Here is a 17,867-nt window from a genome sequence, read left to right as displayed (position 1 = left end):
TCTTTTACCTGGTTTTTCTTCAAATAGGAATGATTTCATCCTCATTGTCATCTTTTCCTTCTTTCTAATCACGCGTTCTTGTAATAATTTACCATTTTATTGTGTATGTTTTTTGCATTTTCATGTATTACCTTCATAGATGGTCGTTTTTTTTTAATCTCAGTTTTGATTTCTTTTCTCCCCTTCCCTTCCCTACCTATCCTTCACTCGTATTTTTGCTTTGCTACCTTCTCTTACCTTCTACAGCTGTTAGAATTATCTTATCTTCATCTCGTTTTTACCTTTATTGGGATCCCAGCCTCGTGGGTTTTTGCTATCACTGCCTCTTTTCCTGTTGTTCTATTTTCAATGTTATATATATATATATATATATGTCTTCCTCTGTTTTATATTCTTTGCAGTAGGCCAGAGCTGGGTCAACCGATTCATTTCTGGCCGGTGTCATTTGACTGGCCATAACAAAACAGTTAAGTGGTTGTTGTATATATATCTCTTTACGTATGTATAATTTATCCGCCTCAACTGTGAAATAAACGTGTTCCGTGTCTGATACTTAATGTTTACTTTAAAAGAAGAATAGAGATTTTCAACTATGTTATGATTTCATTCTGCGGATTTGATAAAAAACCCAATTGGTGGCCATTGTGCTTCAATCGAGTGCTGAAGGCTTCTTTTTGGGGGTGGGCAAGTGTTCCCTGACAACGGGACCTCACAAAAGGAAAGGAATTGACAACCTTAGCAACGACATTTAAGAGGTGCCAGGATCACAACAAAAAGCAACATGGGAATCCATTCCTTTAGGCAGTTAAATCACCTTGGCCAGGGAAGTCCCATATATATATATATATCAATTGACTTCGTTACATCTTTCTTGGTTGCTCTGGATGCGGATGAAAATTGTCAGGGTGAACTAATACGGCGTTGCGGCGTGGGGCGCAAAATAAATAAATAAAATAGGCAGTATTAGACTCAATTCCGGGGGAAGGAAAAACAAAACAAATCCGAACAACGAACAAATCAACAATCGAACAAACATATGAACGGTTTTTCGTCTTCACCAGCTTGTTCTGCAGTGGAATACTGCGTACTTCTCTCTGTTTTCTGCTCTCTCCTCCCTTCTCATTGCCCCACTCCCTCTCAAATCCTCTTGTCTCGACCCTCAACGCCTGAATATCATCTCCCAACCCGCATCTGTGCGTTCTCCCCTCTCCTCTCGCCTGCTCCCCTCGCCTCCTCCGGCCTCAACACGTACCATACTTCTTTACCTATCCATCACACCTACATATCTCTCCCTCCTTTATTCTCGTTCTAACTATCCTCGGTATCCCACGCACAGGGGTCATATAGGTACAGCCTCGCGAAGAAAAACCAACGTGCGAGAAAGTTTACAACGGGCCAGTCATCCGTTTGAGGGAGGGATACGCAGGCCCCTGATATCGTTTTGATCTTTGTTTGCCATGGGTGAATCCAGGTACGTTCGTTCGAATGACTTTTTTGTCATCTTCATCTTGTCACCCATTGTTATTTTCCGGGAAAAAGCAAACTATGCAGGTTTGATTGATGGAACGGTGGGATGGTCGAGCCCGTTATGATTTATTTTTTTTTAAATTTTTATTTCCTCTCTTCAAAACGGTACTATTAAATAGCAGTTTTCCCCGCCAACCAACCTTTTATCTTCTTTTACATTCCTTTGCCCAAATATTGACTGCCATCTTCTGGCTTCTCTCCGAAACACACATACAAGTGATCTCAAGCTGACAATTCTCCTCCTGGTCCTTTTCGGGATTGGGATCAAATATGCAGGCAAGAGCTGTTGGCATGGCTGAACAACCTGCTGCAGCTGAACGTTACCAAGGTCGAGCAATGCGGTACCGGGTATGCACTATAAGTTTTTTCATGCAATTTCCTTTGTGTCGAGTTTCGTTCGGCTCCCTTCCTCCCGCTATACTTTGTCCTCCCCCTCCATCTCCCCCATCCTGCCTTCGCGCTCTGTGGGGCTTTAACCAGTTTGGAAGCGTTCCGGATGGCTTTTACGGGAGCAGTTCGTATGGGATTTTTGTTGGATTGCGGGAAGAAGAGGGTTGTCTGGACATGAATGTCTCGTTACCAAAGGGATGCCATGCGAAAAGACGACACTGAGGTTCTGGAATATATCGGAATTTTATGGGACTGGAAAATGAATTACCATGGGAAATTGACTGACGAGATACTGCTTTGCGCATGTGATCGATATAGGGCTGCCCTATGCCAGGTTTTTGATTCTATATACAGTTAGTGCTCTTCATGTGGATTCCTTCCAGAGAAAACAATTGACATATCACTAACCAACTTGGACTCGATCGTGACATAGTGGATGTGCCCATGTCGAGGGTCAAGTTCAATGTCAATACTGAATACGCCTACCTCCAGAACTTCAAGATCCTGCAAAGTACGAGCCCCTCGAGATCTCTCTCCCAAATTGAACCCCCAGCATGCAACCGACTTTCAATAGCGGATATCTCTTTGTCAGATACCATTGGGATGCCTTTCAAATATTACATGTATCCCCAATTTCTGACAATTTAACCTATTAGACGTCTTCACACGGCACCAAATAGACCGCCCCGTCCCTGTTGAAAACCTCATCAAATGCCGAATGCAAGATAACCTTGAATTCCTCCAATGGACTAAGAAACACTGGGACCAATACTACCCGGGTGGTGATTATGACGCCCTAGCCAGACGAAAGGCTGCAGGGGCTCCTGCCTCCAATTCCACCCGTGGACCAGGCACTACATCCGCCACAGGCGCACGTCGAGGTGGCACGACCCCTGTGAACTCGGCAGGCGGCCGTCCACGCCTCGCCGGCGGCGCTGGTAGCGCCAACTCAGCCGCGCTAATGTCGGAGATAAATGCGCAAAAGGAAGCCATTGCGGGTCTGGAGAAAGAGCGCGATTTCTACTTTGCGAAATTGCGGGATATCGAACTGTTGCTGCAGCAGGCTGTCGAGGCGGACCCTGAATTGGATAAAGATGATGATTCACTCGTGAAACATATTCAAGCTATCCTCTATTCGACTGAGGTATGTCGTGTTTGGCTCCCCGTTCTCTTTCCCTTTCTTTCTTTTCCCTTGTCATCACAGTCCTATTTCCCACTCTTAGGTTTCTTAATATGTTTTGTTGGATTTCGGGTTTGTCTTGTTTTGCACATTCTGTTCCATCGGTCTTTCTTCGCTATTTAGAAATTATGGTTGCTAACTAAGAACCGTTAATGTAGGAGGGTTTCGAAATTCCGCCCGAAGCCGAAGGGGCTGCGGCAAGCGAGGAATTAGAGACGTTTTAAACAACGATAGAGAGAAACAACTGCTTGCTAGAATTCTTTCCCTTGCCTCTTTTTTGAGATGTGATTTTTTTTTTTCCCTTGTTCAACCAGCCTGCCAAGGCAGTCTTCGAGGCAGTCTCCTTTCTCCTGCTTGGGTGACACGCTATCATTTTCCAACCCTCCTTCTAATTAATCGAGGTTTTTGCCCCTGTGTGTGTCATTTTTCAATAATTCCCCCTAATTTTTTTTTTTTTTTTTTTGCATCAACCAACTTTTGCCTTATGTAATACACAGACTTCGTTTTCTAAAGTTTGACGAAAATAGTCTCTCATTTTCATTCAAATCTGTTTTTTCCACTTGTGCTGCTTGCCGTCATCATTTCTCCCTCCCCCCAAAAATCTCATAACAAACAAATATACAAAACCAATGAAAGGAGAGAGAAAGGCGAAGAGAGAGAGAGAGTGTGTGTGTGTGTGTTTGTGCTGAGGAAAATTTTGTTACGCCCTTTACAAATTTTCTTTTCAATATACTGAATCCCACCCAACCTTTACTATTGTAAGATGGACTCATACAAAGTACTTGAACTTTATCAAGAGGTTCTTTTTGACCTTTTTAACCTTTCTACTTTACACGCCCATCTCAACTTCTTCGTTGCATTCATTTCTTATTCAGATCTTTGATTCTCCCTGTGGAGTTCACGATCTTCTCTACATACATCGGTTCAAACTACTGGCTTGTTACTAACTTATTATTATTAAGTTCCAGAACAAATTTATTAAAAACTAGTTCTCTTATCACATACTATTAAATTCAATTTTCAACCATACTTTTTAAGTTCCACGTCTATATCTGCAAAAGCACAAGATGTTAGGCCACTGGGGCAAAGGATACCTTTGCACGGCCCATGCGTGGTAGTTATTATCATTAGATTTATAAGAAACAAGCTGCCATTAGTGGGGCTTTAATTGCTTAATTCCTGATACTGTCAAACCTTGCTGTAATGAAATATTCCTTCTCGAGCAAGTTGCGGCGCCGTGGTGGCCCTTATCATTGAACACTGAGTGGAGCCAAGCCAAGCCTCTCAGAGAGTGGCTGTCAAATGTTTGAATATTATAAAAATCATCGGGTTAATTTTATTGACAGAACCTTTCACGGATAACTAGTTAGCTAGTTGTTTTTAATGACAATTGAAACTCGTTCATACTGTAAGAGCTGGCAGGCTTAGGAATCCTCCGTGAGCAGTGCTCATCAGCGGTGGTTTTACTGTTACACTTGAAAGCAAATATGAAATGTTTAATTTTATTCATCAGTTAAGTGAAAGAGCTGTAGTATATTCAGCAGCTCATCAGATGGTGAAATATCTTGGAATATCACCAACAAAGAAAATAGAATAGTAAGAGATTATTTGAGATTGAACAGAGAGATATATTAATGATCTATAACAACTTGAAGAAGTTGAAAGTATAATTAAATTACAAAATTTTAATATAAAGTTTATATCAAGATCTAAATCTTAATTTAATAGCAAAAAAATAAGAGATTGAAAAAAGTTATAAGGTACAGTTGAATGTGGTTTATTGAAACCTAAATATGGTTTTAAAAAAATAAGTCTTGTAGATAGTTAAACCTCAGTTTTTCACATTAGTAATAAACAATGATATAGTTTAGAATAGAACCCTTTTAAAAATCATATTCAGTTCTACACAATGTACATACTGATTAAATATTGTAAATATTTATTATATACAATAAATTAGCTCTGTGTGTTCTGATAGAATGTTAAATCACTGAAGTAAAAAAGCTGAACTCTCACATTAATATTATACCGATAATAAAAAGAATGAATCAATTCATACTTCTCAACACAGAATATTCAAAGTAGTTAGATAATAAATAAAAATCATATTTAATATTTTAATTATGATATTAATGAATACATTAATCACATCAAAAGTTATTCCGATTCAATAAACTAATCATAATCATGTAAATGTTTGAATAAATCATATTTAATTGTATATTCAAAAAGTTAGTTAATGCTATGATCTGTTACATAAACATAATTATAGTGCATTCATTAAAGTGTACTATTATAGAACAATATGAATAAGCAGAATATGAACAATTGAAGAGTATATATTTACATTTATATAAAAAAAATATCATTACAATATTATAAGATGGTAAAAATTTAAAGAAGACAAAAAAAAAGTTAAACTTTATTTTATCAAATTTTTGATCATTTTAATACATAAACATTTAGCATTTGTCATAATGTTTCTAGTATGTGTAGAGATTTAATGTAAAGAAAAAAGAAGCATTGAGAAGTTCAATAATTTAAATATATATACAACATTTTAAATATTAACAAAGAAATTTATTGGAAGATTTAAAACTTTCAACTACTAACTAATGATAAAAACAAGCTGTATGTACTCCATAAAATTATTAGTGTAGTATAGTATTGCTGATATATAGTAAGTAATTCCAAATAATGAAACATGATCTTTCTCAAAAGTTGATGAGATAGTTATTTACATTTTAATCTGCAAGATTTTGAATGCACGTTTTCTCTCTGTATAGAGTAGTCTGTACAAACATACTAACTACGCCGTAGTACTCGCACAATTGAACCCCAGAACGGCGCTATAACTATTAAAACTTCCTGTTAACTTACATACTGCATTCTCTCTCGTCGGTGGCGATGATTTTTAGAACCTTGTGTTCTCCTTTTCTGACGTATTTCCTGACGTATTTTCATTCGATCATTCTATGAAGGAGGTGCATATTCCTGTATACGTTGGCAATCTCCACAATCTGATAATGTCAAATTGCCATCGTGGCAAAGTAATTCGACTTCCTATTGCGGACTAGTGTACCGCACATTAACCTGAGTTTGCCAACCTAGACGCCTGAACACTTTGGTTAAGCGGATATGAACCCCTTTTTTCCAACGTTGATGAGATGGAGTCAATGGCTGTGGGCCTTGTGGCTAGATCCCTACGCAGGATCTGCTGGAGAGAATCATCAAACAATAAAATTATAAAAAATCTCGGGGGAGGTGCTCAACAGCTGGCCACAGCTGTAGGCACACCTCTTTATTTTTATTTTTATTTTTTTTATTTTTTTTGAACGATTTAAAATCAATCTGGTAAAACCCATTCATGCATATACATTTGAAAATGTTGAGTGCCATATCCCCGAAGTCTTCTTCAAGGTAAACTTTGAATCAATTTAAACATTGCCACATTCAAAGCCTCCCTAGATCTATGCTGCGTACACCATCATCAAACCGCTACCCCAGGCAACGAACGGTTTCCAAGGGGTCGCTAGACTGTAGGAAGATCAGTTTCCTAAAACTATGCTTGGTATATATTATCTTCATATATATATATATAGCTGTTACTCTCTGATTTCTCTTCCTTGCTTCCTTTCTTTTTATACTAGTACTTTTCTCACGTCAATATTAATTTATCTATTTTATATTCTGTTTTTTATATTGATATCGAAATTAGAATTCACAACAGACGAAAATGAAAACTGTTTGCTTGCCTGCTTACTTCAAGCTTCTCTCTTTTCTGTCTGCTATAGCTGTGACATCTGGAGCAGCTGTTGACTCAGTCAATGGCTGTCTCTTAGGATCAAACTGCCCACCAACACCACCACCACCACCACCACCAACAACAACAACATCACCAACACCAACACCAACATCAACAATACCATTAACACCATTAACACCGGCAAATGAGACAATTTTTCTTTCAACCATTATTGAGCCTGGGCAAGGCAAGGTTTGGGCGCAAGTAGATAGGATTGATCCTGAACCATATTATGTGAAATGGGTCCCTGATCCAGAGTTTGCCTCGCCTGTTGTACTGCACAATAACACATCGCTTGTCTTCATTGATGGAGAACAATCTTTTTATCTCAACTTCGATAACAGCACCTCTGACACGGGTATGCATTTTCTTTGGATTTTCTTTGAAGCAGAACAACATTTCTCTTTGTTAAAGTGTATATTTATGGAACTATCTAGAAATGCTAACCACTCTTCAATACATTAGGTATTTATTTTGTGAACCTTTACTCTTCTGCTGGTATTAGTCAACTCTACACGGATAATGACCACAAGTTGCTCTGGGGTGGAGCTCAACAAGAGCGGGATGGCTGGATGTGTAAGTGAAAGACTTATATCTTGTTATACCCACAGCTGACTATGGCTCTCTTTGCTGACGTAAATTCTTGATATTTTGAAGGGTGCTTCATGGACGATCAACAATACCGCATGTTCTATTTTGACAGCGAATTCGTTGGTCCTCCAAGGGATTGTGGCCTCTCCTCTGTCTTTTTGACAGAGCGCCCGAGTTGAAACAACTATTGTGAGGAGGGGAGCAGTTCTGGACCGGCCGTGCGAAATGAGTAATGAGTATCAAAGTGTTTCTGTGATCTATGAAATTTAGAGGGCCAGGATACAATTATTGATCAACTCCCGCAAATAATCATAGCACTTGTTAGAAAAGTAATTCTATCTTATTACAATATATGCATTCAAAGTTAAATATGTTTTCCTAGGTGTTCAGTTACAATCAAGTGAGAGGCTGGTCAAGATCTCATTATAAATGCGAGCATATTAATAGAAGAGCTATAACTACAGTATTTTGTTAAATTTGTATATTCATCATCGATTGTCAGTTCAAGTTATTTATACAATATACTAATCAATCGATCGTCTTTGACGCTCCGACCTGAACCTTAGAATGTTGGAACTTGGAAGGTTATTGTTCCCCTGATCTCGTTTAGCCGTGCCCTGCGATGCATCCACCAATCAGTGGCGCCTAATCCAGGTGTAGGTCTTGGCGTACCGTCACGGGATGTTTACCCCGGCAGCTTTCCCCTTTCTGACAGCAGAGGCTCAGTCCAATGTTCCCCATCCCCAAGTCCGGCTGCAGTTGAACAACACTTGCACTGTCTGCACACGGCCACCAACAACGCGGTGCAACGATGACAGGGGCCGAACGACAACGACGACTACGACTACGACTACGACTACGACAACGACAACGACAGCAGCACGCTTCCTCCTGTATATCTCCAGCATAGAGCTAGCTATCTTCTTTCTTGCGTGCTCTCTGCCGTGCTCTCTGGACAACTAACCCGTCCGCTGTCGCTGGGGTGATCGTTCTCCTTCTGCCCCTGTTGGATACGGCTACATAGCGGAATAAGAAAAGACGTGTCCTGCTTGGTGTATAGCCTCATCAAGCCATTATAAACCTTGAATACGAGCCCGTTATTTGCGCACAGACGGCTCACAGGACTTTTCTTTCACCCGTATTTTCGTACTGACAAACACCTGTGAGGCGAGGATTGACGGAGTTCGTTCTGTCAGCGACATCAACCACCCATTTTTTATCTTCGTCTAGTTCCCATCGAGTCTATCCCATCTACGTATTGGGTAGATGTAACAATCACCGGTACTACTTTCCTGAAGTCGCGTTTTTGTCGTACTATTATTTATTGTGGGGTTTGTTTTATATTTATTATATACTGACCACAGTGCCATCGGCCTTGAAAATCTAGACATTCGTTTCTCAAGGAGCCTTGCGCTCTTCTCCCCATCCAACTTCGTCAGCCAGATGACTGACGTCCGTTCGTTTATTCAATGAAATTAACGATATTAATATATCGCGATCCTCTGGCTTCATTCCTCCAGGTGACCGACACCCGCTCGTTTCCTTTTCGACCAAACATTCGTTCCAACACAAAATCGTGAAAACTTGGGGATTCAATCTACTTGAAGTAAATTATTCACATTCGTTTCTTTGACTTTATCCTCCGGCCGGACCGACCGTTTACGCGCCGGTTCAATCGGGCATATCGTCCCGTCTCACGTTCTCTTCTCGCGTATTCAATCAATCGTATGGCCAGGAGGGCTGACCTAACTTCCAATCGCTCAATTTACAACGACTTAACCAGCTCGTCACAAGGGGTCAACACCTAGATCCAGTCTCCTTTTTTTTTTTTTTTTTTTCCATTCATTGCCCACCTGTGGAGTTTGTTGCTTTGCCCGTTACAGTTAGTGCGCATGTCTCATAGGGCATTTTGTCACTCGTCGATTTTCCCCATTAACCGAAGTAACCGAAAAAAAAAGCCGGAAACAAATAGGAAAAGGATAAAGGTGAGCAAAGGGAACCTTTCTCTTCGGCAGTTTAGCACAGGAGAGAGTATCGGGGCTTCAAGCTCGCAACTTCAAGCTCGCAGATATGGGCCATCATGGTAAGAGGCATTGGAGGCACAATAGTGCGCATCTGAAAGTTCGGTCTGCCCTAGGTGCAGGAAATGCACTCGTTGGAGCAGCCATTGGGCATGAAGACAAACGAGGGGGTGATACGGAACCTAACTTGAATCCTTTGGAGAACATTGATGAAAACACTGCCGCAATGGTGACAGTTGACGAACACGGACGTTTTCGTGAGGGCTCGAATTTAAAATATTTACTAGCACGTCAAGCACAAGAAAGCCCTGGAGATCCAAATATGGTGGTTTCAACTAAAGTTTCTACGTTGCCCGCCACTGTATCAAGCTCTGAGTTAAGGCCAGTCACCAGTCTTGCAGAGACTGATTCACAAAGTGCTGTCCCGTCAGCTCCACCAAATAACTCCTCGGTACTGAGTCCTGTATCAGGTCCTGGGACTGCGCCGGCACCTTCAAGCACTAATACTACTGCCCCTGAAAACGGACCTGGCACTCCCTCACAGCCCCTAGAAGGCGATCCTACCTCGCCGATGTCTGATTCTAGTGTCACATTTTCTAACTTACCTACATCGACCATTGATATGACATCTTCAAGCTCCGCTTCCGCATCTAGCCCTGCGGCGTCTTCCCCCTCGTCAACATCATCAACATCCGCAGCTGAGCATGTCACGCGACCTCCTTTTATCCTGTTGCCTGTATCGACTCACTCTGCTTCCTCGGTTTCCACGCCACCCGTCATACCTGTTGAGCGTTTGCCAGCAGAGACAACGCCACACATATTGCCAATCACCACCTCTAGTCCCTTTTCAACACACTTATCATCTTTGCCCTTGTCGTCTATTTTCTTGGCTTCGACGTCGTCTACATCATTGTCACCCTCATCGTCATCAATTCCTAGCAGCACAACAATTACATCATCGAGTGCTATGATAAGTTCAAAGTCGGCTCTAATGCCTACTTTTGCTAGTGACTTTGGTGGCAGAGGCGGAGGCGGAGGAGGTGGTGGTGATGGAAACGGGGACTCGACTGCAACTGGCCGAAGTGGTACCCACACATTTGTAGGCGACAGTCCTGCTGATACTCCCGGATCTCCCCCTGATTCGACAAAAAGGGTTGTAGGTGGCGTGGTTGGTGGTGTTGCCAGCATCGTCCTTCTCATAACAGTAGTGCTCCTCCTTCTAAGAAACCGGAAACGAAAAACCGATTTTTCCCACGATCTCGCATCAGGGGACAGGGGAATAGCAGCAATATTACATTCAGGATTACCAGGTGTAATGTCTGAACGTTCTGCTAGCACAGCTACTGGAGGAAGCGCCTTAGGCGCCACAACTCTCTTCAGCAAATGGAGAAACTCCCATCAATCCACTAGGACTCTCGAACCACCACCTAGCAGCGAAAGAGGGTTTCACAAAGTGTCGGGGAGAAAAATCACGTCAGTTCTAGAATCTGGTGGTGATGGATATGATGACCCATTCGGCGCAACCGGAGAGAGACTGTACTCCGAAACGGCCTCTGCCGATGCCGGTGCTGCAAATAAAAAGACTGGTTCACTCACAACGATTGCCCCTATTCTCCCCCAATCCTCTCCGACCTTTCAATCCCGGCCAGCCATCTCTCACAACAAGATGTCACGAAGGGCGGGGCCAATTGCACAGCGTCTCACCTCCCCACCGTTCGGCCGCCCACCCTCACAAGAGGGTGACTCCTCCCCATGTGTCGTCCTCCGCGCTTCACCGGCACGAACCCCGCTAACCAGTTCAGCCGATATCGCTACGTCGACAACAATGGCCTCAGCTGGCTCGATTGCTCTGCACCCTCCGCCACACGAATCGCTACCACGATTACCCATCCATCAACGGGTTTCTGGCCAAGATGCGATAGGGAGGAGTATAGCTAGTTCAGACGGCAGTCGTGCTAGTCGATTTACAGAGGGGATTTAAATACCAGCAAATGCTTTTTTTGTAAAGGATATATTTATGGTGTTTTCCCAATTTGTTATATACCTTATTCGTTTTATCTGAAATGGCTATAAATGTTATTTTGATTTGGCGATATGATATTACTTGTATATACCAAACCAGCCGGAGTTATTTTTATTACAAAGGGTGAACCAATGTTTTTAGCGCCATCTCCTCCGTCATGTACTTAAAATCTTTGGATTATTTTGCAGACTGTCAAACAAACTGCTCGAGATACTTGATGTCTGATATATTAATTATGAATTCTTGGCTATATCTAATAGCTGATGCTTCTTTTCTTTTCTCCTTCATTCCATTTACTGTTGGTATCCCTATCGCTCGCCAGAAGGTATACATCTCAATCTATATAAATACTATTTCATTTTTTCCCCACATCCATTTCGACCTGTATATATATCAAGCTTGTGCTCCTTTTCACCATTTTTGCGATTTCGATATTTATATATATTTGTGTATAGGTATCCAAATTAGCCAACCTTCTAACTTCTATCGTTAATACCTGTTTTTTTTTTTTTTTTTTTTTTTTTTTTTTTTTAGTTTGGTATGTTGGATCAGGGTAGCTTTTGATCTATAAGGAGGCGCGGTATGGATGAGGGTATTAAATTAATCGGACGCCATAGTGAGGGACTATTGGCCCCACACACATATACAAACATATATAGAGCGATATATCGATTTACCCTTCGCAGATGGGTGACGATGGAATGTCATACGTTTATTTGCCAGCAACACAGTGCACATGATATCATAATGCCTAAGTATGTATACATATAGATATTTCAATTATATAAACGCACAAAATGCCACCCAATCAACACCGCTGCACATTCATCACGCAAATTCCCCATGCTTGCTACAGCGATAGACACGTTTGCGTCATTCCAGAAACCTCCTTTTTTCCCCTGGTTACCTTTTAGTCGTTATTGTGCGCAAAATTGCCTGGGTTTAATTACTCTGCTGGTTCCCCTCCTATAACCCGAACATTTAGTTAGCAGTTGCCCTTCCTCCCTGGTCAATAATAATAATACCCTGGGAAAATTCTCATAAAAACCAAAATTAAAAAGAAAAGAATGGTTGACAGGAGAGCTTGGGACATACATTTGCATGTTGTGCAACCGCAGCTACTACCACCGCTAGATGAACAAGTACACGACTGTGGACCGTCACAGGGGCAGGAGTTATTTCCGCATCCGCAGGCCATGTTGTTGGATGTTTTGTGGTATTTTTCGGTTGTACAGTACTTTCGTGTGTTTGTTACTCTTTCGTTTGGGGTATGCGATTAGCGTTTCTCGCTTATAATTGCCTGGAAGAAGTGGAGGAAGATGAAGTAAAGGGAGTGTGGGCAAAGAGGGGGGAAGAAAAGGGGGATGTGTGTACATACATTTGTTCCGTTTTTTGAATTTGGGTATAGAAGAGTATAAGAATGCCGATGAAGATAGGGAGGAGAAAAGGGGGGAAAAAACAGAAAAGAAATAAGAACTTTCGTAAGGGGTTTGTTATTTATGTAGAGCTTGGGGAAGGTCGAGATATACTTGCTGTAAGTCAATGTAGTCATTCTTACGTCACAAATTTTGCCGACGCTGGGTTGTGGCGTATCGGGCACAAGGGAGGATTGAGTCCAACCATGGATACAAAGTTCCATATCGGTGCTTGAGGATCGAGTGTCAGAATGTCAAAGCTGGTAAGGGAAACCATTGTCTCCAATGGCTGTTTGAGGAATCTCTAATGGCTGTTTGAGGAAGAAAATCAAAATTTAGGTAATAATGATATAATCTTCAAGCGGAAGTAACTTGAAGACAAAGAAGGTTGGAAAGAAAAAAGGAGGATGAGGCAAACAAAAAAGTTAAAAACGCTAGAGGGGACTCTAGACTAACGAATCCATCAATCTAAACTAAACTAACCCATGTTATCACAAAACACAAAAATTGGTACAGAGATTCTTCCTGACGCCGTGAATGAAAACTAAAAGTAGCGCCTGGATTGCCTCCCTTCCATTTGTTTCAATTCCATTCCCTATCATTACTCATTAGTATACATGTAACCGTTGTTTGAGTGTATTAGCATGGTTAACACGTCATGATGCTCTATCAACGCCGCCCGCCGCCAATTCGTACTATGCCGTCCGTCACTGCTCGCCCAAGTTTTTTTCGACATTCTGGGCAATACCATTTCGCCGTCCGACTTGGGACTTCTGTGAGGGCCGACACAATCGAGATGGAACCATTTCTTTGTCACACTAAGGAAAAATAAAGTAAAGCAGGTTAGTTGTATGTGTTCGGGTCTCGCATGAGAGTTGAAGCGATATTGGAAGAATACATAACAACGAAGGGGAAGAAAGCAGAAAATGCTTCAAAAAGTGTAAAATGGATATAAAATTTAAAGAACGTAAAGAGCAGAAACAGTACACTTTTAAAGAGGAGAGTCGCGATGGCCACTCACATCATTATCCTCGCAGCAGATCATGGTCCCGAAACTCACGTCTCCGCACAGACAATATCTTGGCTCGTTCGGATCGATCTCTTCCAGTACTCCGTCTTCGTCGACCCGTACATCCTCGGTCCTGGGAGGCTGGGAACCCACCCTTTGGCCCTGATCCCGCTTTTTCTTGACTGCTGGTTTGGCTTTGCGACGGCCCACACTTACGGCAGCGCCGCCATCCTGGCCAGACGTTACGGGTCCTGGCGCCGGGCGTTTGCTACGGCGACCAGCCGCAGTCGTGCTGGTAGGTTGATCTGCTCCAGGTGTGGTCTTAGCCACTGCCGGGGTAGCGCTCTTCCTTCGAAGTCGATCACGACCGGTCGCTTCCACAGGTGCTCCAGTGGCGGAACGCGGTCGGGACGTTGCTCGGGTGGTAGGTGGTGTTGTAGTAGGGAGGGGCTTGGATGTCGCAGGCCCTGTTGCTCGACGTAGATCAGTTGGAGACGGAGCACGTGGTGATACTTTTGAGGCTGCCGATGGGCCAGCAACAGCGGAAATTCGACGGCCTTTAGCTGTAGCTACACTTTCCATTAAAGGTTCGTTTCCAGATGGGTGAATCGTACTTGTAGAAGCAGACTTGCTCAGCTTGCGTTTTTTACTTGACGGTTTGGCTGTGACTAAGGAGACAGCGGCTGGAGATTCAACATCTTGCGAAGATTCTAAAGCCGCTGCCTCCTCAAATTTTCTCTTCCTAGTGGCTTGCTTTGGCGCCTTTGGCCTCTCCTTTACTATAGGACCGTTAGCTTTGAAAGATGTACCTAAAAGTCCAGATTGAACGTTGTGAAGATTCTGTTCTGCAGGGCTGGAAAACAGGCTTTTAAATGTAGACCCGATGTCCCCGAGTCGTCTCGCCGCCATCTCCGCTTCGACCGCAGCGAGAGCCGCCTGTTCCCGTGCAAGGTTTTCGCGTTTCAGCTTCTTCGCCTCGTTCAGTTTCATACCTCGGTTACTCAGTTTAGTCTCTTCCACCCCTGACACATCCGCGCTTACTTCACTTTTTAGGACGAGCTTTCCTGGAATATAATTGTTCGCTATGTCGTCGCAGTCTACAAACTCCGCACCAGTTGTTTCGGCATTCAGCTTTGCCAGTCTGTACCCTTCCCATCCTCGACCACGGAGCGCAAGCTCTCGGTGGATCATAATTTCGCTAGGTTGCCAAACATTATTCTTCTTCATCTTTTTTCGAAGCTTGGTCATTTCCCATTCGGTTAACCGGAGCCACGGGAAATATTCGCTTCCGATTTTCGCATCTTCCGGCGGAGGTTTTAGCAATGCCAATGCGTTGCTTGTAGAAGTATCGATTCGATTCATCTGCACATTTCCACTGGAATGTCGCGGCTGAGAGATACGACGACTCATCCCACGCTTCTGCTTTTTGGACTCCCGCTTGTTCTTTAAGGGAACGAGCTGCTTCGCTGCTTCAGCAGCACGCGATGAACCGAGTTCAACTCCTTCCTCAGATTGCTCGGTGCTGGCTATAGGTGAGTCTGGATCTCGCACGGCAAGATTGCCACCACGGGTCGCCGCGGCCTGTGACTTTCCTTTTTGTCCGCGTTTCCCAGCAACGGTTGAGGATGTCGCAGGTTGCCGGCTTCCATCGATGCGCAAAGTTATCCTTGGTACAGAGGGTGTCTTGCCAGCTTTACGGCCGTTTCTTGGCCGTTGCGTTGTTTCTGGTAATGCTTCAGCGTCGGGAGAGGCAGAGACGTCACGGGAAATCGCAGTACAGGTACTCGTTAGCGCATTCAACTTGGATTTGATGCTCCCAAGGCGATCAAAATACCGATCAACTACATCGTAAAGGCGGCATGCTTCTGCATAAGCGGATTCTCGGGCATTCATCGCGCGCCCTAATTGTTCTGATATCTGCTTTCGTAGAACGACTGGCCTAGGACGCGAATCCGCTGGTAGGTTGGGTAATTGTCCATAAATCTTCGTAAGCTCATGTACTGCGTCTGCAGCATCCAGGTAGGTCTCGTCCAGGCCGCGTATCAGGGTCAAGGAACGGACAAGGTCCGACGGGAGGTATTCGGTATAGTCAATAAAATCGCTCACAGTGGCCTGCGCGTCCGGATCGGAGGGGCCCTCCATGATGATACCGCGTTCATCTGAATCGTCAGACATCATAGAACCCATGAGGCGCTCGAGGGAGAAGGTGAAAGGTTTCAATTCAGTCAAAACTCCGTTGGAGACAAAGCGATAGGAGAGTGGAGTGTCACCATCAGTGCGACAGGGGAGATCATAGAGTCACAGATGACGCATTGGGAAGATGACCTCTGTTGACAATAGGTGCTCATATGAAGCGCCTATCGCGTTGAAAAAGTATTGGAAAGTTTCGAGAAGTTGTGAGGGGAAATTATTCAGCGCTGGAGGATTGGAGAGAGCTTCAACGATCAGTCGCGAGGTCGTCGTGATTGGGTTGGGGATCGTTCAAGGAGGCAAAAACGGATAAAATATTATGCCATAGTCATGTGATTTGGCTGTCCATCGTTCCAGCGTCAACCAATAGTAGCATGTTTTGCTTTCTTTGCGTCCGTAACTAAACGAGGGGGGATTAGGAAGTTTAAATCAACGACTCCACAACGCTCTCCTTGACAGACATATGATCATAACTTGTGTCTTCTGATACTTTAGACGCATTTTTACGTTGTAAGGCACCATTTCTGCTGATACGTTAATAATGTCTCAGTGTTCTGCTGTTGCTTTGTCAACAGGCCCAAGTAGTGAAACAAAGTGACTCCTGCCTTGATGGCATGTAAATTGATATAATTTACAATTTACAACACATTGCAGTCCACTGACCGTCCTTTTCTAGATGTTTATATATCATTTTAACTGATCTTCTCTTTGTTGTCATTTTTTTCTTTATCCCCTCTTCTCAACTGCTTCCCCCATCACTTTTGCCTGGAGCTTCTGTTCACGACCCGGCCAGCTTGATGATGTCAATGATGGACATGCAGGCGCGCCTCCAAATACTCTTCGATGGAGAAGACGAAGAGCTTCTCAAGACCAATACAGATCTTCAATCTGTACTTGAAATAGGCACTCTTTCTATGAAGGAACAGAATAACTTCAATACCCGAGACGCCCATCCCCCAGAAACCAGTCGAGAAAGTGCTTCCAAGAAAGTGGTGGCAGTGGAGCTCAGCAGCTCAGAGGATGGGTTTGATGAGTATCTCTCTGCATTTTCCGAAGTTGCACGGAAAAACAGAAGAAAGAAGAAGATTTGCAACAAGAACGATGGCGATAAGAGTAAGGGGAGAGCGCGTCTGGATTTGTCGACGTCGATGGCTTCCCACGATGCAATTGGGGCAACACTCTGTGGCAATGGCGGAAGATTATTCTGCCCGATATCCACCGTCAGTCGTTTTCCATACAAATATATTCGGGGTAATGCTGGGGAGCAAATTGCACAACGCTTTTTCAACGAAGGAAAGTTCTGGAATAGGTCTTGGGATATGTACGCATTCCACGAAAAAACCCAGTCCTAGTTCGGGTGTCAGACCACGGTGAAAATGCACATATGAAGACAGGATGATTATAGTTAAATGTCATCTGCCGCGCAATCACTTTTTTTTGCTGTCACTGTGACGGTCGGCCTCTATCTTGTATTATTCGTTTTCACTAACCCAATAACCCAAACATTCCATTAGATATTATATTCATCCGCCGCCCTCTATCTCAACTAAACCGCTTATTCTCGTTCCGGGACACCAAGTACAGGGCCTTATCGATGATATTAACAGCGCATTTAACATCCAGGTTGCCATCCTTCAGACCAGGAACTGGGATTCTTAATCTCTTTCGAGAACGACGGTACCCCTCAACCACAGTACCTTGGAATATCGTCCTCTC

The 17,867-nt window shown here is 43.2% G+C and overlaps 4 protein-coding genes across 4 annotated transcripts; 2 read left to right on the top strand and 2 right to left on the bottom strand.

Annotated features, from left to right (window-relative positions):
- Nucleotides 1-1,457: 1,457 nt before the first annotated feature.
- Nucleotides 1,458-3,321, top strand: HCAG_06605 (predicted protein; the record flags this gene model as incomplete). Its single annotated transcript, XM_001538950.1, has 6 exons — nt 1,458-1,471; nt 1,804-1,875; nt 2,236-2,270; nt 2,351-2,428; nt 2,574-3,061; nt 3,256-3,321. 6 exons carry the CDS (start codon nt 1,458-1,460, stop codon nt 3,319-3,321), a joined length of 753 nt encoding a protein of 250 aa, XP_001539000.1.
- A 3,512-nt stretch (nt 3,322-6,833) lies between these two features.
- HCAG_06604 (predicted protein) lies at nt 6,834-7,672 on the top strand (the record flags this gene model as incomplete). The annotated part of the gene is made up of 3 exons (XM_001538949.1): nt 6,834-7,260; nt 7,368-7,478; nt 7,560-7,672. The coding sequence occupies 3 exons, from the start codon at nt 6,834-6,836 to the stop codon at nt 7,670-7,672; spliced, it is 651 nt and encodes a 216-aa protein (XP_001538999.1).
- A 4,807-nt stretch (nt 7,673-12,479) lies between these two features.
- Nucleotides 12,480-13,229, bottom strand: HCAG_06603 (predicted protein; the record flags this gene model as incomplete). Its single annotated transcript, XM_001538948.1, has 3 exons — nt 12,480-12,503; nt 12,633-12,774; nt 13,096-13,229. The coding sequence occupies 3 exons, from the start codon at nt 13,227-13,229 to the stop codon at nt 12,480-12,482; spliced, it is 300 nt and encodes a 99-aa protein (XP_001538998.1).
- A 714-nt stretch (nt 13,230-13,943) lies between these two features.
- On the bottom strand, nt 13,944-16,136 carry HCAG_06602 (conserved hypothetical protein; the record flags this gene model as incomplete). Its single annotated transcript, XM_001538947.1, has 2 exons — nt 13,944-14,740; nt 14,771-16,136. The coding sequence occupies 2 exons, from the start codon at nt 16,134-16,136 to the stop codon at nt 13,944-13,946; spliced, it is 2,163 nt and encodes a 720-aa protein (XP_001538997.1).
- Nucleotides 16,137-17,867: the final 1,731 nt, after the last annotated feature.

Source organism: Histoplasma capsulatum, genomic scaffold (genome assembly GCF_000149585.1).
Source record: "Histoplasma capsulatum NAm1 scaffold_6 genomic scaffold, whole genome shotgun sequence".
Lineage (NCBI taxonomy): Eukaryota > Fungi > Ascomycota > Eurotiomycetes > Onygenales > Ajellomycetaceae > Histoplasma > Histoplasma mississippiense.
Note: the sequence above shows the minus strand (reverse complement) of the source record. Positions and strands in the feature narration are given on the sequence as shown.